A 27,088-nucleotide genomic window follows, 5' to 3' on the forward strand; every position below is an offset into this window, starting at 1 on the left:
AATTATTTTAATGTGTTGGTCAGAATTTGAAGTCTTTCCACCTCATATTTGTTTGAAGATTGTGTCTCAGGTGAGCTTTGAGAGGGAACAAAACAGAGACAGAGGGGTCTTGATTTCAGTACTTTGTTTATGCTTGTTCTGGGGCGGGAGTTTGTGATTTTTTCGAGCAGTATTACACATATTTGGGTTTCACTGAAAGAGGCCTAAAAAGCTCAAATCTTTGTCCCTCCCTCTCATTCTCCCTTCCCCCTTTCTGTTTGGACAGATATTTATATTTATAAGTCTCAGTGTGTGTACAGTTGGACAGACGTCCACGTTGACGTATAGGAGATTTCACTTATCCGTTCAAAGGTCATGATATTTAGGCTATATCTCTCAACTCCCCTTGAAACAAGAACCCCCTATACTCTCTTCACGCTTGCCGGGGTGTGAAGTGAGGATGAACGTCTTTTCATTTGCATGTGTTTTGTCCACACCCCTTGCCAGATAACGACAGGACCAAGCCCACGATCTTGCCTTCAGAGGGAGAAAGTGACATAGGCGAGCCTCGTGCATGCAGCGAACTGAGGATACGTACAGATATTTCAAGGATACGTTGTCTACGTCGTACGCTGTGTCGCGAGAAACTTACTTCGTTTAATTCCGTTAACAGTATCAACTCGAGCGCGCGGATTGAAAAGACGCGGATTTGAATCATCGACGATACATACCCTGGTGACAGACATGTATGTATTTCATTGTTCAGTCATTTTCAACGATGTGTCTGTGATTTATATAATGAATTGAGTGTTTTGGGTAATATTTTAAGCGTTACATTTATTTAAAAATATGGGGGATATCTCGAAGTGCTCTCTTAAGGAAACCTAAGCTGCAACATAATAAAGTTTAGTGCCAAGACAAAGTGAGCACATATTAACGTTTGACAAAGCCGAGTGCATATGTCTTGTGATTTTGATGTTTCTTGTTTTGCAAATATAAAATGTGTGCATGGCAGTGTGGTAGACTTTCACAGAACCCCGTGGCATGGAGGAGACGGACAGTGAGCTCAGTCCGCTCGGTTCTGATGACAAAGAAAGCTTTGTTTGGTACGTGTGTGTGTAATATATATGACAGAAGAGTCTCGTAACCGCTGATATTAATACCGAGGAACTACTTAGCGGAAAGAAAGTGTCAGGCATTTTCTTACTGGTGTCGAGCTAGTCAGACTCATGTTGTGGGGCCAGATTGGTACGTTCCCCTTAGTATACGTTGCATTTCTAGACCTCAGGACTTTGTGTTGTTGCTTTGAAGCCCTTTTCTCTGCACGTCCTTGCTCATAGCCACTCAGTTGCATTAGAGAATATCCCATGGAGCTAATCCTTCACAACCTAATCCCACTGATTTCCCCCCTTTTGCATGCAAGGGAATGCAGGCTCTAAAAACCTACTTCTGTTACTCTGGAGTCTAGACTAGAGTATGTGTATCTCAGATACTTGGGTCTGAATTTTGTTCTGCATTACTAGCCTGACTGATACTTGAATACACCTCTACAATGATAAGCATGTCTTCAATTTCGGAGTTCAAAGTCATTTTGATATTTTTTTTTCTCCCCTGAGACAAAGTAAAACAGTGTGGTGTAAATGTCCAGAGATGGTAAAATAATAAATAATATATAACTCTCATTAAAGGGATAGTTCAGAATCAGAATCAGCTTTATTGTTAAGTATGCTTACACATACAAGGAATTTGTCTTGGTGACAGCAGCAAGACATAGATAATAATAAAAAAATATAGTTATACACATACGTACCTACACACACAGACACACACATACATACATACACATACATAGTGTAATCTAATACAAATCTGTTATCTGTTATGTACAGTGCAAATACAAATCTGTTATGTACAGTGCAAATACTTTTTTTCCCCCAGAGGAATAAAATGGCAGAAGAAGTTGGATGTGTTGGAAAAATATAAAAAAAGACTAAACTGTGTATTGCACATAGTTATTGCTCAATGGGGCAATTTAACTGTTCATGAGATGGATAGCCTGAGGGAAAAAACTGTTCCTGTGCCTGACGGTTCTGGTGCTCAGAGCTCTGAAGCGTCGGCCAGAAGGCAACAGTTCAAAAAGGTAGTGGGCAGGGTGAGTGGGGTCCAGAGTGATTTTTCCAGCCTTTTTCCTCACTCTGGAAGTGTATAGTTCTTGAAGAGGGGGCAGGGGGCAGCCAATAATCCTCTCAGCAGTCCGAATTGTCCTTTGTAGTCTTCTGATTTCTGATTTTGTAGCTGAACCAAACAAGACAGTTATTGAAGTGCAGAAGATAGACTCAATGACTGTATCAGCAGCGCCTGTGGCAGGTTGAACCTCCTCAGCTGGCGAAGGAAGTACAACCTCTGCTGGGCCTTTTTCACAATGGAGTCAATGTGTGTCTCCCACTTCAGGTCCTGTGAGATGGTAGTGCTCAGGAACCTGAATGACTCCACTGCTGCCACAGTGCTGTTTGGAATGGTGAGGGGGGTCAGTGTTGGGGTTTTCCTCCTAAAGTCCACAATTATCTCCACCATTTTGAGCGTGTTCAGCTCAAGGTTGTTTTGACTGCACCAGACAGCCAGCTGTTCAACCTCCCTTCTGTATGCAGATTCATTGTCATCTCGGATGAAGCCGATGACAGTGGTGTCGTCTGCAAACTTCAGGAGCTTGACAGAGGGGTCCTTGGCAATGCAGTCATTGGTGTAGAGGGAGAAGAGTATTGGGGAGAGCACACATCCCTGGGGGGCACCAGTGCTGATTGTACAGGTGCTGGAAGTGAGTTTCCCCTGTCTCACAAGCTGCTGCCTGTCCGTCAGAAAGCTGGTAATCCACTGACAGATAGATGTGGGAACAGAGAGTTGGTGTAATTTATTCTGGAGTATAGCTGGGATGATTGTGTTGAAAGCCGAACTGAAGTCCACAAAAAGAATCCTTGCATATGTCCCTGGTCTGTCCAGATGTTGCAGGATATGATGCAATCCCATGTTGACTGAATTGAATTGAATTGAAGGGGATCTAGAAAGGGTCCAGTGATGTTCTTCAGGTGGGCCAACACCAGTCTCTCAAATGATTTCATGACCACAGACGTCAGGGTGACAGGTCTGTAGTCATTAAGTCCTGTGATTTTTGTTTTTTTTGGGACAGGAATAATGATTGAGCATTTGAAGCAGCATGGGACTTCATACTGCTCCAGTGATCTATTGAAGATCTGTGTGAAGATGGGGGCCAGCTGGTTAGTACAGGATCGAAGGCACGCTGGTGAGACGCCATCTGGGCCTGAAGCTTTCCTCGTCTTTTGTTTCCAAAAGACGTGGCTCACATCATCTTCACAGATCTTAAGTGCAGGTTGAGTAGCAGGAGGGGGGTTGCAGGAGGTGTTGGTGTTTGTATGAAGTGAAGGTCAGAGTGGGTGTGGGGTGTGAGATTGGGCCTTTCAAATCTGCAGTAGAACACATTCAGGTCGTCAGCCAGTTGTTGGTCCACCACAGTGTTAGGGGTAGGAGTCCTGAAATTTGTGAGTTGTTTCATGCCACTCCACACTGATGCAGGGTCGTTAGCTGAAAACTTGTTTTCCAGCTTCTCAGAGTATCTTCTTTTAGCCACTCTGATTTCCTTGTACAGTGTGTACCTGGCCTGATTGTACAAGACTTTATCCCCACTCCTGTAAGCATCCTTTTTGGCCTGACGAAGCTGCCTGAGCTCTGCTGTAAACCACGGTTTGTCATTGTTGAACTTTAAATAAGTCCTAGTAGGAATGCACATATCCTCACAGAAACTGATATATGATGTAACAGTATCTGTGAGCTCGTCCGGGTCTGTGGCTGCAGCCTCAAAAACACTCCAATCCGTGCAATCGAAGCAGGCTTGTAGTTCCTGCTCTGCTTCATTGGTCCATCTCTTTACAGTCCTTACTACTGGCTTGGTTGATTTAAATTTCTGCCTGTAGGTGGGAAGAAGATGAACCAGACAGTGATCAGAGAGTCCCAAAGCTGCTCTAGGGACAGAGCAATATGCATCCTTTATTGTTGTGTAACAATGATCCAGTATGTTCCTGTCTCTGGTGGGGCATGTAATGTGCTGTTTGTATTTGGGCAGTTCACGTGTGAGATTTGCTTTGTTAAACTCCTCTAGAATAATAATAACTGAGTCTGGGTATTGTTGTTCCCTGTCTGTGATTTGATCATCCAGCTGTTGCAGCGCCGCATTCAAATGCGTGTGTGGTATGATATACACACTCGCCAGAATAAACGAGGAAAACTCCTGCGGCGAGTAGAAAGGCTTACAGTTAATAAAGAGCGCTTCCAAATTAGGACAGCACATCCTCTTTAACGTTGTTACATCTGTACACCAACTTTCATTGACGTAAAAGCATGTTCCACTGCCTCTCGTTTTCCCCGTTAACTCCACGATGCGATCCGCTCTGAACAGCTGGAAGCCCGGCAGATGTAACGCGCTGTCTGGAATGGCTTCACTCAGCCAGGTTTCTGTGTAGCACAAGGTTGCAGATGTTGAAAAATCCTTGTTTGTGCGGGTGAGATGTAGTTCGTCCATTTTGTTATTAAGAGAGCAGAGATTCGCAAGATGAATGCTTGGCAGCGTTGTTCGAAAGCCCCGCCGACGGAGTTTGACCAGCGCACCGGCTCGTCTTCCTCACCTGCGTCTCCTGAACAACAAAGCCGCGCCTCCAACTAAAATGTCCAGCAAAACGTCTGAATATTCAAAAGCCAGGAAAAGACTGTTTGGTATAAGCTGTCGAATGTTCAGCAGTTCATCTGTGGTAAAACTGACTGGAAAAAGATTACTGAACACAGGACAAACAAGCAAAAACAACAAAACAATAGGAGCACTCCACACTGAGGTGGCCATCTGCGGCGCCATTGTGTTTTGTAAAGGGTTAGTTCACCCAAAAAGGAAAATTCTCTCATTTACTCACCCATATGCCATCCAAGATGTGTTTGGCTTTCTTTCTTCAGCAGAACATAAATCAAGATTTTTAGAAGAATCTCTCATCTCTGTTGGTCCATACAGTGCAAGTGAATGGTGACCAGAACTCAGAAGGTCCAAGAAAGACATAAAGGCAGCATAAAAGTAATCCACTCCAGTGGTTAAATCCATGTCTTCAGAAGTGAAATGATAGGTGAGGGTGAGAAACGGGTAATTATTTAAGTACTTTAATTACATTCAGTCTCCACTTCCACATTGTTCTTCTTTTGTTTTTGGCGATCTCATTGTTCGTGCATATCGCCACCTACTGGGTAGGGAGGAGAATTTATAGTAAAAAGGACTTAAAGCTGAAGTGTGTAACTTTCTCTGTGTTAAATTACTTCTGATCCCAGCTTAATACGCAGAGACAACTAAGTAAGCCATTTTTAGGCTAATTATCTCAAACTGTAAACGCTATAAAAATCCCTCCCTCCTTTTTTTGTACAATTTTTTTAAATTTATTTTTTTATATGGAATCGTCCATACCGACACAATAACTTTGACTCAGCCAGTGGGGTGAGTTGGGGGCGGGACTATCTGTATGTTCAACCAACAGCAGAATGAGGATGTATTCAGATAGCTGTTTGAAAACAAATGCTTATTTTTGCAATTAAGTATGGTGGAACTAGTGGTGCAGAAATGATAGACTTCAGCTTTAAATATTGATGTGTTTCGGACTCACACCTATCTTATGTCTGCTGAAGACATGGATTAAACAACTGGAGTTGTATTGCTTTTATGCTGCTGCCTTTATGAGCAGTTTGGCACTTGCATTGTGTGGACCTACAGACCTGAAATATTCTTCTAAAAATCTTGATTTATGTTCTGCAGAAGAAAGGAGGTCATGCACATCTGGGATGGCATGAGTGTGAGTAAATGAGACAATTTTTGGGTGAACTATTCCTTTAAAAACTGAAATCCTTGGAAAACTAGGCTAAATGTTGGCATGATTTGGCATTGGAATATTTTTTTATTATTCTCAAAAAAAAAAAAAAAAAAAAGGATTTTTAAATAATTTTGTTTAAAAAGTTTAATATTTTAAAAACTTTTGTCCACCAGATCAAAGTCAGGTGGTGTAACAAAACATCCAGCCATTCTGTTGTCATGTGACAAAAAACCATGAAACACATAGGACCCCTTTAGGCCCTCATGACTGTGTGAAGGTTGTAAAAAATGTAGAGGTTTTATTCATATCAAATGGAGTAACCCTAAGACTCAACATTCATAATATTTGTAAAACAAATAAATAAAATTGTACCTAACATTTTTGAAATTAATGATTAAGTTGTTTACACTACACTGGTTAAAATACACAAAAGTATTTGAATACCTTTTTGTTGATGGTTAAGTTGCACAACTTGATGTTTTTAAATCTCCTTTTTTTTTTTTTTTTTTTTGTAGAAAATATATACAGTTGAAGTCAGAAGTTTACATACACTTAGGTTGAAGTCCTTAAAAAAATTGTTTTTAACCACTCCACAGATTACATATTAGCAAACCATAGTTTTGGCAAGTCGTTTAGGACATCTACTTTGTGCATGACATGAGTAATTTTCCCAACAATAGTTTACAGGCAGATTGTTTCACTTTTAATTGACAATATCTCAATTCCAGTGGGTCAGAAGTTTACATACACTAATTTAACTGTGCCTTTAAGCAGCTTGGAAAATTCCAGAAAATGATGTCAAGCCTTTAGACAATTTGCCAATTATCTTCTGATAGGAGGTGTATTGAATTGGAGGTGTACCTGTGGATGTATTTTAAGGCCTACCTTCAAACTCAGTGCCTCTTTGCTTGACATCATGGGAAAATCAAAAGAAAGACCTCGGAAAAAAATGTGTGGACCTCCACAAGTCTGGTTCATCCTTGGGAGCAATTTCCAAACACTTGAAGGTACCATGTGCATCTGTACAAACAATAGTACGCAAGTATAAACTCCATGGGACCACACAGCCATCATACCGCTTAGGAAGGTGACACATTCTGTCTTCTAGAGATAAATCTAGTTTGGTGCAAAAAGTGCAAATCAATCCCAGAACAACTGCAAATGACCTTGTGAAGATGCTGGAGGAAACAGGTTGACAAGTATCTATATCCACAGTAAAACGAGTCCTATATCGAAATAACCTGAAAGGCTGCCCAGCAAGGAAGAAGCCACTGCTCCAAAACTGTCATAATGAAGCCAGTTACAGTTTGCAAGTGCACATGGGGACAAAGATCTTACTTTTTGTAGAAATGTCCTCTGGTCTGATGAAACAAAAATTTTACTGTTTGGCCATAACTATCGTAATGTTTGGAAGAAAAAGGGTGAGGCTTGCAAGCCGAAGATCACCATCCCAACCGTGAAGCATGAGGGTAGCAGCATCATTTTGTGGGGGTCATTTGCTGCAGGAGGGACTGGTGCACTTCACAAAATAGATGGCATCATGAGGAAGAAAAATTATTATATATTGAAGCAACATCTCAAGACATCCTCCAGGAAGTTAAAGCTTTGTCGCAAATGGGTCTTCCAAATGGACAATGACCCCAAGCATACCTCCAAAGTTGTGGCAAAATGGCTTAAGGACAACAAAGTCAAGGTATTGGAGTGGCCATCAGAAAGCTCTGACCTCAATCCGATAGAAAATGTCTGGGCAGAACTGAAAAAGCGTGTGTGAACAAGGAGGTCTACAAACCTGACTCGGTTACACCAGTTCTGTCTGGAGGAATGGGCCAAAATTCCAGCAACTTATTGTGAGAAGCTTGTGGAAGGCTACCCAAAATGTTTGACCCAAGTTAAACAATTTAAAGGCAATGCTACCAAAATACTAACAAAGTGTATGTAAACGTCTGACCCACTGGGAATGTGATGAAAGAAATAAAAGCTGAAATAAATAATTCTCTCTACTATTATTCTGACATTTCACATTCTTAAAATAAGCTAGTGATTCTAACTGACCTAAGACAGGGAATGTTTTCTACAATTAAATGTCAGGAATTGTGAATGTTTAAATGTATTTGGTTAAGGTGTATATAAACTTCAACTGTAAATGTTTTTCATGGACACAAAGATGACTTTTCTATGAACAAACTTTAATGTTTTAAACTAGATTTATAAAAGAATTTTCATTTGTATAATCTTTGGGAACCTAATTTGTCAATGACCCATAAACAACTCTGACCAATGCAAACAGACATAGCCTATTTAGTTTGATTTTGAATGGGAGAGGTGCACCATGACTGTCAAATCTAAACATAAGAGAAGCACCTATGAGCCCACTGGGACCATTTTAGATGGTCTGCTGAGCACAGTGCAGCCTGCCCCATATGTTAGTAGGCTTTTATATCCGATCCACATGGCATGGACAAACAGAAAAGCCAAAATGCCTTCATTCCATCAATGTGGACATGTCTTGGGATTTACTTCCACTTATTTGTGTGATGTGCTGTTTTTGAACTTTGATATGTGGTTTTCTGCGAGTCTTGTGACTGTCTATTAACCGTGAGGCTGTGTTATCCAGACTACTTTCTGAGAAGAGTGTGGGAACGCTTCTTTTGGAAAACTTAGAGTTTTGTGGGCAGCACCACGGGCTACACAATCTGTCCTTTGTGCTGAGCTGGACTGACACAAAGGGGTCAAATTTAACTAATGATTTGATCAATAATAAAGATGAAAGTGATAAGCAAAAGAGAGTGCTTCTGGCCATATATTACTTAATGTATTTCTTTCTATGAAATACAATCCTTACAGCCTTTTAAAACAGCCTTACTGGGTCATTAAAAATGTTTTTATTTGGAGTTAGTGTTCACATAAAATGTTTTCTTAGTTATGTTTGACATTTGTTTACATTACCTGGTCTTTTTTTGTTACTTAACCACATAGTCAAGCATTTCAATAGCTCATCCAAACAGAGTGTGTCAAATGTGTACTGTAATTCAAGAGCTCACTTGTTAAAGTAACCACTCTAAATTTAAATAAACATGAGTAGTCTTTTTGTCTTAAACCGATTTGGTTCAGTGTGCATGATCCCTCACACATGCATGTCAGAAACCAATGCACTAGTGTTGTCAAAAGTACTGGTACTTCACTACCAAGTCGGTACTAAAATAAAAAAGATGTACCGTGTGACAAGGAGGAGGGTGGGGGTGGGGCTGGGCCGTGACAATGCACGCCTGGCCCCCAATCGGGCTAATCAGCCGAGGAGAGGGATAAATGCAGCTGGATGCGGCAGTTCGGGAGAGAGAGAACTACACGCAGCTGCTGTGTGTGTGTTTGTGTCTTTTTGTTTAAATTAAATATTACTTTGACTGTTCAGCCGGTTCCTGCCTCCTCCTTGCCCATTTTAACCCTGTTACATACCGATACCAGTGTTTCTGCAGTAACGGTAGTACTGAGCATCGACTCTATCCAGTACCAGTGCGCAGTATGACTGACACACAACTGCTTTAAAATGCTCACATGCTTATTTTGAACGCGTGCTCTGTTACTTCTTGTGCACTGAAATGGACAATTAATCAATTTAAAATCGTGACATGTCCTAGTGTGATTTATTAAACTGCTAACAGCTGCAATCTTACTGTGAAAGCTGCGTACTTTAAATCAATCTGACCGCTCATACAATGAAAACTCCCCAGTCATTGAGAATCATCCACATTGTATCAGATGACAGAGCAGAGCACTTATCCACTGTGAACCACGCAGCACATTTAAAATATATATTTATATAATTAAAATCACAGCATTTGAGCTTTAATCTCAACTCAAACTTTATTTATATGGCATTTAAAACAACAGATTTGACCAAAGTGCTTCACAGTAATAACATTTTAAACATAACATTTCAAAATTACCACATACACAAACACCAGTAATCTAAAATACAAACACTCCAAAACTGTGTCCTGTATTTCATTTGTCAGACACAAAGGCCAGCGTAAAGAGATGAGACTTCAGACGTGACTTAAAAGTCTTCAGTGATCGCACTGGGCCGAGACACGAACTGTTTATCCGGAAAAGTGAAGCTTGTGGCAAAAAACACACGTTATAATAAAAGCACGATTCAAAATAAAATCGAAATGCCTGAAATTGAAGAAACTGAATAAAAATTTATTACAACTGTATAGTAAAATGTAATTCACTGTAATAATAAATAATAATAATAATAATAATAATTAATCAAAATATCACAAGCAAGACAGCTGCTGAATAAAAGTTTGGCATAAAAAAAAATGCAGTGACATGTTAAAGTTCTAATTTCACTTGTTTAAAGTTTTAAGAATTTATTGATTAGACATACATTTTGATGATGAAATTAACTTTAAAAAATGTTCTGGAAAGTAATAATTATTAAACTATAATTATTAAAAGAATTATTAAATAAAGATAACTAAACTGATGTGTTCTATAACACATTATAATATTAGCATATTTTTGCTGTGGTATCGAAATTGGCATCGAGAACTTTCGCTGGTATCAGTACCGACTACTGAAATTTTGGTACCTTGACAACAACACAGTGCACAGTAGGCAATTTTTCCTTCTTCTTTCTCTCTATACTCCTCAATCTCCATCTTATTGTTTTCCTCAAAAAAATGCATGTCCTCCCCCTAGAGGAAAGACTGTCTGTCCTGTCTGACCATTCTGAAAATAGGCACGCCTTCAGCTGGGGTCGTTGAAAAGAGATCAGTCGACTGTTACTGGCTAAAAAATGAAACGGTACAGTATCTACAATTCAAATACTTCAGCTGGCTTTAAATGAAGGCTGTATTTCCCACCTTTCTATTTGTGACAACCACGAATCCAGAAGTTTTGAGCACACAATCAGTATTTATTCCTAATTTTGTACTGTGGGATTCTGTTTCTCAGAAATGGATGTAGGTGAGCTGCCAAAAATCTATTTAGGCTTTTGTTTTATAATGCTTTCTATTCTGCCTAAGGAAAGCAGATAGGGCATTAGTTTTTCTTCCTGTTGGTCAGACAACCACAAGTTTCAGAGGAAGCAAACATGTCTTGAAATGAGTGTCTGGATATGTGTGGGAGGTTACAAATGATTTTCCAGTCTTCTGCGCTTGGTTGCATGCTACTGTAGGAGCAGTGAATTAAAATGTCACCATTGCCTGAACTCCGGATGGTCCTCTTACTTTCAATCATGACACATGTGTCAGGCCAAGAGTCCAAGACACAAACTTTGTCCATTTGGCATTAGTTGCTGACTTTAAGCATTTAAACGTCTCATTCTGTGTTATACCTTCACCGTGTCTAAAAATAAACATTGTTCTTGTTTAGACACACAGCACATGCACACAAGGCTCCCACTGTAGTTTGTGTAGCATGTTATTAGCAATGACCAATTTGTTTGATTGCAATTTGTGTCTGCACTGTGGGTAGTGTTGCATTTTTACACCACTAATTTTCTCAGATTTACTCATGCTCTATGCAGCTACTCGGTCCAGTGCATGTTCTAATGAATAGCACACGCCTAAATACAGCTATTGTGGATTGGGATTTGCAAAACCCCAATCCACCATAAATATTTTTGCAAAAATATTTTTATAATCAATAGTCTGTGGTGACTGAACAACTAGTCAGCCTAAATGAAGCCTGTATTATAAGGCTGATTTAAGTTTTAAAACTATTTTTAAATGGACTACCTTAAATGCAATGATTTGTCAGCCGTAGCCTTGTGGCCAATGCTGTGACATATGGTGCAGAAGCATCCCGGGCAACTGGAGTTCCTCTTCTCCCCTGTTGTTTCCTGGTTCACTCTCTCCACTAACCTAACAAAGGCAAAAAATGCAAAAAATCTAACTTCAAAACAAAACACAATACTCATAGTTGAGGTACTGAAAAAAACTGTGCTAGATGGGATGCAAAAAAGACATCCATCTGCATGTGTACATTAGGGGTGTGCGATATTGACAAAAAATTATATCTCTATTTTCGGGGATTTTGTTGATAATGATAAGTAGACAGTATTTTGCATCCTTTAAGGGTGTGTTCACACTTGGCAGGTTTGGTTAGATTAAAACGAACTCTTGTGCGATTGCTCTGTTAGTGCGGTTCGTTTGAACAAGTGTGAACGCTGTCACCCGAACCTTGGTGCGCACCAAATAAGCGGACCGAGACCGCCTCATTAGTGGGTCTCGGTCCACTACCAGAAGAACTCTGGTGTGGGTCGATTGATATATGAACACAACATGGACCAAAGACATCTAAACGGACCAAAAACAGGAAGTAATTTGCCTAATACCGACCTCAAGCATACCTGGTTCTTCTCATCATAGGAGCTATGTTGCCCATTACAGTTCGGTACAGGTGTCGGAGCCGCCGTCACCCGTTATTGCAGCATATCTTCGTTTGTGTGTGCAACGGAGGAATTCCTTGCGCTGTTTTGACTCCTTTACACATTTTATTTGCTCCTTCGTTTGTTCTCAGCTGGTAAAAATACCACCATATATACATATATACTCTAACGAGCGCATTTAGCCCAGCAGCCAGCATTGTTTTGGATGTTCGGCAAGTTCCGTCGCAAAATATATAAAAGCTGTCCAATCAGGTTGTGACTTTTTCCTGATGCCTTTTGTTTTGTATCTTTAGATTCGGTGTTAAAAATGCCAGTGTGAACGCTAAGTGAACCAGGACTAAATGTATCATTTTCTTTTTTGGTCCGGACCAAGAGAACTGAACTACAAGTGTGAACACACCCTTGTGTTTGTAAAAGTCTTATATTTTACTAGCTCACTCTTGTTAATAGGATATTAATTGTTGCTCATTAATGATATTAATGGAAACAACATATTTAAGGAAAACAGGATTTAATTATTTACTTAAAACTGAAGCATTCAAGTAAAACATTGAAATCACCACCGCAAGTATTATTGAGATCAAACAGTGTAAGTTTGAGTAAACCATTTCAAAGTGGCCTACAGGATTTGCTTTGTGTGATGTAATTGGTGACAGCGTTTGTAATGTCTTGCCATCTGTTGCTTTTCTTGTCGTAAGGCACTTTTTTTGCAGAATGATTCCGCTAAAGTTTTTTGTCTGTCCTCTAGCTGTGTGACTGCAGGGAAACTCCAGCATAGTTGTGTCAGTGACTATCTTTTAGATAAACAGGAAGCTGCTAAAACTACAGAGCTGTGCAGTGGGGACTGTGTCTATGAAGTCTGACAGCATTATGAAAGCCTACTGCTGCAGTTAACCACATGCACATTAACCCTCATGTGTTTGCATAAAGCACAGCAACAGTGGATGAAAGTTCCATCAACATGCAACAAAGATATATATATATATATATATATATATATATATATATATATATATATATATATATAAAAAAATAATAATTTGTCCTGTGCAACAATGATGCACTGGAGAGGTTATATAGTATGTGAAAACCATACTGTTTTTCATCGGCTATTTTTACTTCCTGTTCTTCCCTGTCACGTTGACTTTGACTTTGTAATGTGGTTCTGTTACCACACATTGCTGTATGTCTTCCAGCCAAGATAAATGTTTTCAAGATGGTTTTGTCATTAAATCCTCATTTAGCTCTTCACTTTTCTCCCTCTCATTCCCCACCTCGTCTAACGCTCCTACCCAATTATCTATCCAGCACCCCTTCCACAGCCTAGCTCTTTTCCCGTGTGGGGATTGGCTGACCACCCACACCCGCAATTGGAGCCTGTTTTCTTACTGAGTAGGCAAATGAATTCCCGGCGTCCCTGACGAGCGTGGGGTCGTTTGATGATATCATTGTGAAGCAGAGACAAACACAAGTTTAGAACTTGACTGTTTCTCTGTTGTTAGCCTATTATTATAAGTGCAGTTCAGTTTATTGTTCAGTATGAGTGGAGTAGAGTAAACTAAACCAGTTAACACTTTAATGGCAGAAAAGTCTGGTATTTCAAAATGTTTTTTGTATGCATTCGATTTGCTGCACATTTACAAAACCTTTATAGGGCTTTTCCACTGCACGGTACAGCTCAACTCGACTTGACTCTGCTTGCTTTTTGGGGGTTTTCCACTGTGGATAGTACCGGTACCTGATACTTTTTTTAGTACCACCTTGGTCAAGGTTCCAAGCGAGCCAAGCCGATACTAAATGTGACGTCAAAACCCTGCAGAACAATGATTGGTCAGAGAGAATCGTCACTACCAGTGTCACTGGATTTGTGGTACGGGACATCAACCTGCTAGTTTTAAAGTTAGCGACAGCAATATCATTTGTAAACGCGACTTTCGAATTGTAAAAAGAAATGGCTGTGTGCAAAACCACGCCGTGGTCTGTAAACGAGGTGCAGATGTTCCTCTCGTTAGCGACAAACGAAATGACACGAAACGAAAAAGTCTTTCAGGAAGTGTCTCAGCTGTTGGCCGCACACGGCTACCAACAGTGTAGGGAAAAGTTAAAAAAACTAAAAAATGACTACAGAACCATCAAGGACCACAACAGCCAGAGTGGTTCAGACAGAAGGAAGTGGAAGTGGTTCGACCAAATGGATGCTATCTATGGCAATAGACCGTCGAGCAATGGGAGGGAGAGTGCCCTGGAATCGGCGTTGTTGGAGTCCACGATGGACGATGGTACGTTTTGTTACGTTAACTCTATATTCTGCTTGAAAGCTTCACTTTATTTAGTTGACCAGCTACTGGAAAGCTTGCTTCTAAAACAACCAGGCCAATTTATCTGTTACACTTGTGTAAAATCACCATGCAACAACTGCTTTATGCAGCACAATGAGCTAGTAGCTAACAGCCAGCGGTCATGTTATGGTTTATGGTCAGTAATGTTTGTGTCGCGTTTAAGATGATGTCACGGCAGTAGAGGCGGCGCAACTATGACGATCAGCCTATAATCCCACCCATGTTGAGGTGGCACTAAACTGCAGTGGAAAAGCAAGCTCAGAAAAGTAAAGCGAGCAGAGTCGAGTCGAGTCGAACCATAACATGCAGTGGAAAAGTGCCATTAGTGGCCCCAAAAAAGTATTTGGAGTGGACACTTGAGTCACACTTTATAAAGGATTAATTTACAAAGAAGCCTTTGAATTAAGTATATATACAGTATAAAAACAAGTGGAATTTATTTTTAAGAAAGATAGAACAGGCACACTTTAAAGTTAGTTTTGAGGTTAAGACTAGCATCATGTATTTGCAGACGTCACTTGATTTAATGCAAATTTATACATTTTAAAAGTGGCTTAAAGGTACACTATATAATTCTGGGCTCTCTATTGACATCTCTGGTTGAAACATGAAATTGCAATTTACTTGCAGTGGAGCATTGTTTTTTTGTTTTTTTTACATCAGTTAGGCTTCGTCACTGCTCTTCTGCACAGATAAATCTAATGGTTCAAGACATACTTATGGTTGTCTGTGATTACCATATTAGAGCGAATCTGTATACACTATATTGCCAAAAGTATTCGCTCACCCATCCAAATAATTGAATTCAGGTGTTCCAATCACTTCCATGGCCACAGGTGTATAAAATGAAGCACCTAGGCATGCAGACTGCTTCTACAAACATTTGTGAAAGAATGGGCCGCTCTCAGGAGCTCAGTGAATTCCAGTATGGTACTGTGATAGGATGCCACCTGTGCAACAAGTCCAGTCGTGAAATTTCCTCGCTACTAAATATTCCACAGTCAACTGTCAGTGGTATTATAACAAAGTGAAAGCGATTGGGAATGACAGCAACTCAGCCACGAAGTGGTAGGCCACGTAAAATGACAGAGCGGGGTCAGCGGATGCTGAGGCGCATAGTGCGCAGAGGTCGGCAACTTTCAATCGCTACAGACCTCCAAAGTTCATGTGGCCTTCAGATTAGCTCAAGAACAGTGCGTAGAGAGCTTCATGGAATGGGTTTCCATGGCCGAGCATCTGCATCCAAGCCATACATCACCAAGTGCAATGCAAAGCGTCGGATGCAGTGGTGTAAAGCACGCCGCCACTGGACTCTAGAGCAGTGGAGACGCATTCTCTGGAGTGACGAATCACGCTTCTCCATCTGGCAATCTGATGGACGAGTCTGGGTTTGGCGGTTGCCAGGAGAACAGTACTTGTCTGACTGCATTGTGCCAACTGTGATGTTTGGTGGAGGGGGGATTATGGTGTGGGGTTGTTTTTCAGGAGCTGGGCTTGGCCCCTTAGTTCCAGTGAAAGGAACTCTGAATGCTTCAGCATACCAAGAGATTTTGGACAATTCCATGCTCCCAACTTTGTGGGAACAGTTTGGGGATGGCCCCTTCCTGTTCCAACATGACTGCGCACCAGTGCACAAAGCAAGGTCCATAAAGACATGGATGAGTGAGTTTGGTGTGGAAGAACTTGACTGGCCTGCACAGAGTCCTGACCTCAACCCGATAGAGCACCTTTGGGATGAATTAGAGCGAAGACTGCGAGCCAGGCCTTCTTGTCCAACATCAGTGTCTGACCTCACAAATGCGCTTCTGGAAGAATGGTCAAAAATTCCCATAAACACACTCCTAAACCTTGTGGAAAGCCTTCCCAGAAGAGTTGAAGCTGTTAAGCTGCAAAGGGTGGGCCGACGTCATATTAAACCCTATAGATTAAGAATGGGATGTCACTTAAATTCATATGCGTCTAAAGGCAGATGAGCGAATACTTTTGGCAATATAGTGTAGCTACACCAAGAGTCACTGGAAGTAAGAGGAAAGTCCCTCAAGATGTATATCCGAAAAATATGTTATCTAATAAAGTATGTTGCATATCTGCTTCCTTTTTTACGGACATGATATAAATACACAAGGACAAATGACAGAAGCCTGAAATTTTCTGCCAAATCGAACTCCACAGCTCTGAATGTAAAATAGTTCCTGGTTCCAGTAAACTTAATGTGTTATCATTCCTTACAGATTCCCAAGGACTTGAGTAAGTAACCTGTTATTCTTGGCTTGCCTTCATGCTCATCAGATGAGAGTAAACACACCTGAGAGTATGCAGTGAGCTGTTACACAACATTGGGACATTAAGCAATATCTGGATGTTACATCATTCAGGTGGAAACCGCATAGTAGTATAACGCTATGTTGGCGCAGTGAATACAACCCAGTATGATCGTGTTTAAGCTGATTGTCATTATAGGGTTGCCATAACAGTGTCATCAAACAACATCCACAACACCATTATAGAAATGAATAGTTGAGTTGTATTTCACCTAGTGTGCCGTGTAATTCCTGGGTAAGCTATGTATTATAGTATGGTGTGTATTTCTGGAATATATCATTACGCAGTGAGTGAGCAAGGTGTTATTATTGAGTCAGTACAGGAGAGAGCATCTGGACTGGGTGACTCACTCTCTTCCAAGACGCATTCACACGCATAGGCCTGACAGTTGGCTCCATGCACAGATAAAACAGTCACAATTTTCACAGAGAACACACACATCTGCTATATTGGGCAAGTGTGCGAAGGTTTCATTAAATCTGTAATGACCTATTGTGTTGCAGAAGTGTAATATTCAAGATTAGAATATAGTAAATAATACTACTACAACCCCAATTCTGAAAAAGTTGGGACAGTGTGAAAAATGCTAATAAAAACAAAAAGGAGTGATTTGTAAATTATATTCACCCTTTGCTATATTGAAAGCACTACAACTACACATTAGATTATGTTTTTCCTTGTGAATTTCATTGTTTTTTGAAAATGTACAGTAATTTCAAATCAGATGATTGCAGCACACTTCAAAAAAGTTGAGACGGGCAATTTAAGACTAATAAAAATTTGTTGAGTTAAAATAACAAGGTGATGTGAAACCGGAGATGTTAAACAGGTGAGGCAATCGTGTCATAGTATATAAGGAGCCTTCAAAAACAGCCTAGTCCTTCAAGAGCAAGGATTGTTCGAGACTTGTCAATTTGCCAACAGATTCTTCAGCAAATAATCCAGCACTTTGAGAACAATGTTCCCCAAAGACAAATTGGAGGGATTTTGGGCATTTCACCCTCTACAGTGCACAATATATTTAAAAGACTCAAGGAATCTGATCAAATCTCGGTGCGTAAAGGGCAAAACGAAAACCACTTCAGAATGTGCGTGATCTCTGATCCTCAGACGTCACCGACTTAAAAAACATCATTCATCTGTAATGGATATCATGAACATGGGCTTGGGATTACTTTAGTAAACCTTTGTTAGTCAACACCACTCGCCGCTGCATCCACAGATGCAAGTTAAGACTTTAATATGCAAAGCAGAAGCCCTACATCAACACTGTCCAGAAGCTCTGCCAACTTCTCTGGGCTCGGTCTCATCTTAGATGGAAATTAGAACATTGGAACTGTTTTTTTTGGTTTTTGAAAAACAAAGCTGTTGTGTTATCCGGGCCAAAGAGGAAAAGGGCCATCCAAGCTGTTACCAGCATCAGGTCCAAAAGTTAGTGTCTGTATGGGTCAGGGGTGTGTCAGTGCCTATGGCATGGGTAACTTGCACATCTGTGAGAACACCATGAATGCAGACAGATATGTAAACATTTTGGAGCAACATATACTGCCATCCAGCATCGTCTTTTCCAGGGATATCCCTGCATTTTCCAGCAGGACAACTTCAAACCACATACTGTCCGTATTACAAGTGCATGGCTGTGAAGCAGAGAGTGTGGTGCTAGATTAGCCTGCCTGCAGTCCTGACCATCTCCAATTGAGAATGTGTGGAACATTATGAAGCACACCATACGGCAACGAAAACCCCATACAATTATGCAGCTAAAGACTTACATAATGGATGAGTGGGGGAAAATTCCACTTTCTTAACAAACTTGTGTCATCAGTGCCTAAATGCTTAATAAGTGTTATTAGAAGAAATGGTGATGTTTCACAGTGGTAAACACTCGACTGACCCAACTTTTTTAGAGTGTGTTGCAATCATCTGATTTGAAATTACTGTACATTTTCAAAAAACAATGAAATTCACAAGGAAAAACATCATATAATGTGTAGTTGCAGTGCTTTCAATATAGAAAAGGGTGAATATAATTTACAAATCATCCCTTTTTGTTTTTATTAGCATTTTTCATACTGTCCCAAATTTTTCGGAATTGGGGTTGTACTAAATAATACCCGTATTAACACGTGTTAGTCAAAGAATAGGTTAAACAGGGAAGTCAAACTCAATTTGAGCCTGGGCCACATCAGGGTTTATTTGTGCCCTCAAAGTACCCTTTGAAAATGTGACACCAGCACCTCTTTTGGTAGCACCCATGCAAATAATATTACATGTTATGTGCATTGAAATGCACATTTGACAGTACAGCATTGATTTTGAGGTTGGGATGCAGATGAAAATTATATTAACAACAGTAACATCTGTGGAAAAAATAAACACCCAATTTTTATATGGCTAAATTGAAATATTCTGACAGTGTGAATAAGTTGGGTTTACTTTACGGATCCTTTCATCAGGCTCCTACTAATTAAACTACAGTCATGTCTTGGAATTTCTGAAGGCAAACAAAACAACTTACATTTTCCTACAATCAGAGAGCATTACAAGGTACAGATTTTACCCTGATGGAAAACTGATAGCTTGGTCCATAATTATGAAAATGCACCATAGTTCTACCATAGTATCCATAGTTTTAATAATGATATTTGTAACAGTTCATGGTAACTATAGATAAAACCATGCATGGCTCCTCACTACCATGGTTAGTAACTATGGTTTCTATATAAAGAACTATGGCATTTTTGTAATGAAAAAACAGCAGTCTAAATACATTTAGAAAGTTTTCTGCCACAATTTCCATTGGTAATACAGTACAGTTAGTGTTACTGCAGTAAATCCATGGCAAAGGTTTGTAAGCATTGTGATCTGAGAATTGAAAAGCCATCTAATTTACGTTTTCTCCTGTTTTCTATAATGTTGGGGATGTTTATTTTAAACTAGTTTCTTCACCGAGACATTAGAGTTTTGCAACATACAATTCTGTACCGCATTCAAACGGGTTTCATGATCCCCGCCACGCATCTCACTGGTGCACAAGCGCATTTAAAATAGTCTGTGTGGTTGAGACCAGTTCGTGAATTACCGCACATGCTCTGCCCTCGTGCTGCTATGATTAAGCCGTGTTGATAATTGACCTGTGTAGCGCTGTTTCATTTAGCTTTTGAAGTGAGCAAAATGCGCTCCAAAACATACAGATGACAGGGGAAGGCTCATTTATATTCACGAGGAAAGTGCTAACTGATTGCAATGCAATCCCCTGCCATCCAACGTTTCAGAAATGAGCTCGCGGGCCACTTGAAATGAAGTGAGTTTGACAAGTGTTGTTATGCGGTGACGTCACTGTGAGTAAGTGCGTGTATTTGTGTGTGTGTGTTGTGGTGGGCTCTCTTTAGCAGTGTAGAAAGTGCACAGCTGACTGGGGCTGGCAAGCGTTATGTTGCTCATAATTCAGCAGTGGCGCAGCGCCCTGCACTGCACAGTCCAAAGCAAACGTAATGCCCCTCCAACACGCACTCTTTGGTCTTGTACTGTTCTTTGAGCCGATGACTGTGTTTACACTAAATCCAAAATGACTTCAATGCCTTGTGACTCCTTGTTCACTGAGTTGCTATGATTAGCTCAGCACTGATGATACTGGAGGTATGTGTTTGTACCAAAGGACTTAAACACTATTTCAAAACTCCCCCGGGCCCACACAAGTGTGGACAAACAGGCTCACAATATCTGTTGAATTGCCTTTGGACAGACAGAGCTTGTGAACGTGGAATACGCAGGAATTATTTAATTTGTGCACAATACCTGCAATCCCGCGGTGATTTTCAGACCCTGCTTCTCCGTTGCACTGCTATATGGTGACGTCACTGTGATTACGTCAAGTATTTGTGTGTGTGTGTCCGGTGGGGTCCCTTTCGTATACCAGCCCCATTCAACAGCGTGCAGTGTAAAAAGCGCACAGCTGACTGGGCCTAGCAAGCATTATGTTGCGTGAAGAATATTAAAGAACCATGTGAAATCTCAGCAGCGGCGCTCATAATTTTGCAGTGGCGGTGCGCTGCTGCTGAATGCATATAGGGGAAACACTGCATCCTGTTGTATTTTAAATATCATTAAAGGTGTCATGACATACTCTTATAATGTCAGTGAAGTTTTTTTGTACCAAAACAGTCATAATTTAATGTTATATGATAATTTTCCACCCTCTCTCTGGCCCTCTGTCTGAAACGCTTGGTTTAGGGCTATCTGGCCCTTTAAGACTTGAATGTAAATGCCTGTTCTGATTGGATAACTTCGTGCAGTCCCTCAAATACAGCCATATTTGAAACTCAACCGAAAGGAAAATGAACTAGCTTTTATATAATTTATAAAACTACATTTCAGGGTTAACAGGTAACGTACACCCAAAACATTTCATCTGAATCTATCAAAATGTTCCCTCAACCACAGCAACTATCAAACAGTCATGACATTTGAAATATTCGTGAATGAAACCGTTTATTCATAGGTCCGGTAGTGTTTAACTGCCGCATTTTTCAATAACAGTTCCTTTGCAAAGCTTGAATCATATTGTGGTTCATAAGCAATCCGCACTGATCTGAGCCAAAAACATACAATCCATGCTGAAATGTTGTGAATACGCAAATGTAATACAGTCCATGACGACGTTTGGTGCTTCAACAGGCCAAAGCAGAGATGCTGGTCTTCATATCACATCTTCCCTAAACCTATAGGCACATAAAGGGTCAAAGCTGTTCATCTAGTGTAGGAAAACATTTAAATCCAGATAGGTACATGAAGGTGTTCTGTGTAAGTCCCCTTTGGTGTAATCTCTCACGACAGGCACATCTCTCCTCAACACCGTATACCGTGGCAAGCCTAGTACTGTGTACCTACACATTTACAGCGACTTTACCTGAATGGTAAGCACAATATCCCCGAGAAGTTTGATAATAATTAAAGTTTGAAGAGCAATGTGCAGAACTCCACTCCGATCATGTCAAGTTTTCTTAGGAATGTTGTCTTGTTCTCTGGTGTTTACTCATTATGTCTCTTCTGGAACTGCTGTTGTGATGATATGATGATTGATTAAGTCTTTAATCTGCTCGAGTGTTTCTCAAACACACTAAACCACATCCAGCATTTGGTCGACTGCAGCCACAGTGGTCTTCTACAGGGTTCTGTATGGTTGAAAGGCGATTAAAAAATCAGTTCCGGGTTTTGTTGCTTTGTCTGAAGTGCAAAAAACGACACAACAGCTTTTCGTCATGTTTTTCATTGTTAAAATAGGCAAATCTATCAGATAGGAATGAATGAGTAACTATGGTAATGGGGAATCGCTAAACCACGATCAAATATGCCCGATATCCACCAGAGTTCAGCAAGGCGCATTATGATTGGTGGATTAAAAGCTCAGTGTGAATGGCTAAAGAGGACTTCATAAAAATAAAAAAACGCTATTTGTGAATTGAAACCTGACAGGAAAGTCTCAAAAAAACCACACACAAATCCAAAGCGATCCACACACTTGTGGCGATTTGCAAATGCAGATTAAATGATCCATAAACAAATGTAACAACTTTCACAAATGTTTTGATGCAAATTAATTCAAGATCTTGATAGATACATATTTGTAAAAAAACATTTTGAATTTATTTAAGTGAGAAGTACTTGTGTGGGCAATTGGAGAAATCTTTGTGCCCTCACTTGAATATTTATTAATTGTATTTTGAATTTATGAATCGGATTTTGTGTATGTGAATTGTGTTGTGCATGTATGAATTATATTTTGTAAATATATTATTTTTGAGATCATTCTGGCTCCATATTTGTCAACTACGCATCTCTAATATGAAGACTGATAGAGACGCTTGAGACATATGGTATCTTTTGAAAATACCAGAAACTTCGGGGGCCTGGGTAGCTCAGCGAGTATTGATGCTGACTACCACCCCTGGACATCATCTTGATCTGTATAATAATAATAATAATAATATGTTTAATTTATATAGCGCCTTTCCAGAGCTCAAGGACGCTTCACAATAAAGAACAGTAACATAACCATATAGACAATCATATGGACAGTATATGATTGTATATCTCTGCTCTGTATTTCAGAGCATGGTCTTTAGTACGGCACTGTATAGTATATTGGATGAGGCCAGTGGCTGACTGTAATTGTACAGCATTGAGTGACCCATAAGCCTCTTAACGTCCAGCTGGGGATTAAACAGAAAGTCTTGGATTCATGGGGTCCTGAAACTTGCCTGTTCACTTGCAGCTAAAACGATCCACAGGACCATTGATAACCTTCCTCTTAAATTCCGTAAATTATTTTTTTCTCTCTCCTCTCTCTCTCTCCCACTGCTGCTCTGCGTTGGCCTTTCCCTCTCTTTAAATATTATTATTGTGTTTTTATTTGGTACGAGCTCTTTTACAGTGTGTAGGTAATGTGTTTTTTATTTTATTTTATTATTATTGTTTCCCTCCCCTTGTCCCCTCCCTGATCCAGGCAGACAGGGATGACCTGCCGGCATACGGGGCTTTTTGAGCTTGTTGCATCTTGTCTTAAAAGCTCATACAAGTTTGTCAGTACCAGCATGATTTTTGATGATATGCACGTGGCTGTGTGGGAAAAAGATACATTTGTAACGTGGGATTTTTCTTAAACTTCACTAGAATGATTTGCTTTAAGGTCATGGAAGTACCATTTCCTGTGTGGAGATGGCATGGAGGTTCCTTTATTATCAGTTTAAAAAATAACTAAGTCAACCCAGAGATATGCGGAATGGATTGGATGAAGTGATCGCACAGATGCAACATGAGATTATACGATAACTTGGCTTCTGAGGAAAGCTGAAAATTGTTGCTGCTTAAGAAACTCTGACAAATATAGGCTCTTTCATAAGTTGAAAGTTATTACTCTCATTGGTGTCCTCCAGGGGTTTGAGTGGAAACAGCTTTTCTATACACTTTTTTTTTTATGGAATAGTTCTCCCGAAAATGGAAATTCTGTCATTATTTACTGATCCTTGTGGCATTCCAAACCTTTGTCCTTTAAAGCCTCTGTCCTTGTTCTTTTTTTATTGTGTGTAAAATACAAGTTTGTTCTCAGTCAGTGGAAGCATGGATTTTGTGGCGTGCTGATGTTAAGCCATCAGCACACTAGTCAGCAGGGACGATAACTCTCTCACTCAGAATGCATAGTAAGGGCCTTTATAAGCCACAACTCTTAAAATGGCCAATAAGTAAGGAATTTATTATATATATATTCTTTGCCTCCCTGACTTCCTTGTTGGCTTATTGTTATCATTCTGCAGGCAGGCACTGGAGGAAATGAGGGTCTTATTGGCAGACCATTAATCAGTGGCTGTATAGAGAGAATTTGGGAAGGAGATGGGGGGGTAATCAAGGTCAAAGAAAGGCTGCATCAGAGGGATGCAATGCCAAATTAAATAATATCTGTATGTGAAAATCATAACCCTTTTGGATGAAGTGATCACACAGATGCAACATGAGATTATACGATAACTTGGCTTCTGAGGAAGGCTGAAAATTGTTGCTACTTATAAAACTCTGACAAATATAGACTCTATATTGTCAACATTGTAATCTATGGAAAAGTTTATGGGCCAATTATCAAGTTTGCTACTTGTGATGAAGATCACGAAACTCTCTGAGAGGCTAATGTGATTGGATGATTTTTGCAAAAAAATACTGCTTATTTTCAAACAGGTTTCCCGATCACTGGTCCCTTTGCGTTAAATGGGACTCTTAGGTTAGAGTGTATATCTGAGTTTGTGTGTGTAGATATATCGGGATATTCCACCTGCTGTTCATGCATGTTGGTTCAGATGTCTCTTGCTGTGACTCATTGAAGCATCATTGTTTTTTGTTTTGTTTTGTTTTTTCTCCCCAATTTGGAACGCCCAATTCCCAATGCGCTCTAAGTCCTCGTGGTAGTGTAGTGACTCGCCTCAGTCCGGGTGGTGGAGGACGAATCTCAGTTGCCTCCGCGTCTGAGACTGTCAATCCGTGCATCTTATCACGTGGCTTGTTGAGCGCGTTACTGCGGAGACCTAGTGCGTGTGGTGGCTTCACTCTATTCTCCGCGGCATCCATGCACAACTCGCCATGCGCCCCACCGAGAGCGAGAACCACATTATGGCGACCACGAGGAGGTTAACCTAACGTGACTCTACCCTCCCTAGCAACCGGGCCAATTGGTTGCTTAGGAAGCCTGACTGGAGTCACGCAGCATGCCCTGGACTCTAACTTGCGACTCCAGGTGTGGTAGTCAGCGTCTTTACTTGCTGAACTACCCAGGCTCCCATTGTAGGATCATTGTTAGCACCTTTGGGACATGACTCTTAGCCTTAACATCTGGCTTTACCTTAAGGTAAGGTTCTTACCATAAACCACAATCCCATTAGTCATTTATTAGTGTCTAGTAATTGAGTACATATAATATTATTTTTTTTCAAACTAACATAGCTTGCATGCAATGTGTCATCCAGAGAAAAATAAAATTAAGAAGCTATGGCATTTTTAGTGTTGCCCAAATTGCACCAAGTAACCAAGCATTTGGAGCTCTGATTGAATTGGATCTTAGGTTTTGACCTTGTGTTGTCGTTTGGAAATGTGATCTTTGGTTGAATGGTTCCTGGTTGAATCTTATTGCGCATTCAGAATTTACAATTCAGTGTCACGCCCTTAAACAATCAGAGCTCAATGGTGCGAGCCATAGAAAAGCAAGAGTCAGATTTTTACTGTACTGTTCGAAAGATTCAAAGAATCAATTTATTACCGTATTGTGATATAGGCTTAGTGAAATTAAGCATGATCTGTGGAACCAAAACAATTTGCATATTACTTATATCTGGGGTCTGACACGAGTGAGTGAGTGAGTGAGTGAGTGAGTGAGTGAGTGTGTGAGTTAAAGCAGTGTTTCGCAACTGGTGGGTCACGACCCAAAAGTGTGTCGCAGGTCTATTCGGACTGGGTCGCGGACAGCAGGGAAAGAACAATGCCATGGTTCTCCCATTGAGGATATTTCGGCGGCCGCCCAAGTGATGGCCTATTTAGGACTGCCGAGGCAGATTTAATGATAATCTCGCAATCAGATAAAGGCTTCTCATCTGCACTTTCGCACGAGTGTAACGGAACCAGCTTGTGATCATGATCTGCTCTTCTCTCTTGCGCACGCATGCAACAACCGGGCTTCCCTCGATATTGTGGAGCGCAGGCCTCAAAACTGATGTGACCAATTTCAATTTTAGTGAGACTTTTCTAGTTTAAAGCGTTACGGAGCAAGTCAAGTCAAACCCATCAAACTTTAGGCAGCCCTGACATGCCAAACAGCACTGAGGAGGAAAAGAGCAACACTGTGCAATGCGCCAAAAAATAAAATAAAATCATTACACATCATCACCTTTACAAAATTGTTTCACGATTTTACATGAGTAAAAGTAACTGTTACGTTTTGTCATTTATAGTTTCATATGAAATAATCTAAAGGTAGAATCTATTAGACCTCATTTTATATCAACAGTGGCAGTTGTAGTTAGTTTCAAGATGTGTTTCAGCTTGTACTTATTTTTTCATAAATACTATAATTTGTTATTATTATTACTATTATTTAAAGAGCGGTTTTTCAAATATTACCTTTCATATAGTGTGTTATATAGCTGTTTGTGAATGCATAAAAGTCTGCAAAGTTTCAAAAATCAAAGTGCACGATAAATGGAGTTATTGACTTCCAAAAGAAAGAACCGATTCTGAACACCTGAAACGAGTTGTTAGTAATTCCTTACTTCCTTAAATTCCTTAAACAGACTTACTTCCTGTACTAACCTACGTAATTTTGTAACAAAAAACCCGCCTTTGGTCTTCATTGGCTGCTCGCGAACCGCTTTGACCCACCCTCAAACACTACACTAAGCAGTAGACCAATCACATCAGACTGGGACATCTGACCAATCAGAGCAGAGTAGGCTCTCTGAAAGGAGGAGTTTAGAATGAATCCTTTAGAACGGATCATTGAACGAGTATTTTTTGACACTGGGGAAAAAAGGTAATGCTGCAATTTCTATTGTATGAGAACTTTAAAACAAAAATATGTATGTGTAATATGTATGTTCTGTTTGAAT

General features: G+C 40.2%; 1 protein-coding gene across 4 annotated transcripts in view; it reads left to right on the forward strand.

The window, feature by feature from the left end:
- The first annotated feature begins 368 nt into the window (after positions 1 to 368).
- The window catches only part of LOC127417136 (rho family-interacting cell polarization regulator 1-like), an 88,556-nt gene continuing 61,836 nt past the window's right edge, over positions 369 to 27,088 (forward strand). The window contains exons 1-2 of one of the 4 annotated variants that reach the window (XM_051656845.1): positions 369 to 725; positions 10,593 to 10,697. Coding sequence is in view for 2 of the 4 variants with exons in the window: in XM_051656841.1 (XP_051512801.1) it covers positions 14,237 to 14,564 (328 nt within the window). In the remaining 2 variants the exon portion in view is untranslated. Of the gene's footprint in view, positions 726 to 10,592; positions 10,698 to 14,079; positions 14,565 to 27,088 lie in introns of those variants that run through there. The other 3 variants (XM_051656844.1, XM_051656841.1, XM_051656842.1) reach the window with 3 other exon arrangements.

This window comes from Myxocyprinus asiaticus, chromosome 26, assembly GCF_019703515.2.
Source record: "Myxocyprinus asiaticus isolate MX2 ecotype Aquarium Trade chromosome 26, UBuf_Myxa_2, whole genome shotgun sequence".
NCBI lineage: Eukaryota > Metazoa > Chordata > Actinopteri > Cypriniformes > Catostomidae > Myxocyprinus > Myxocyprinus asiaticus.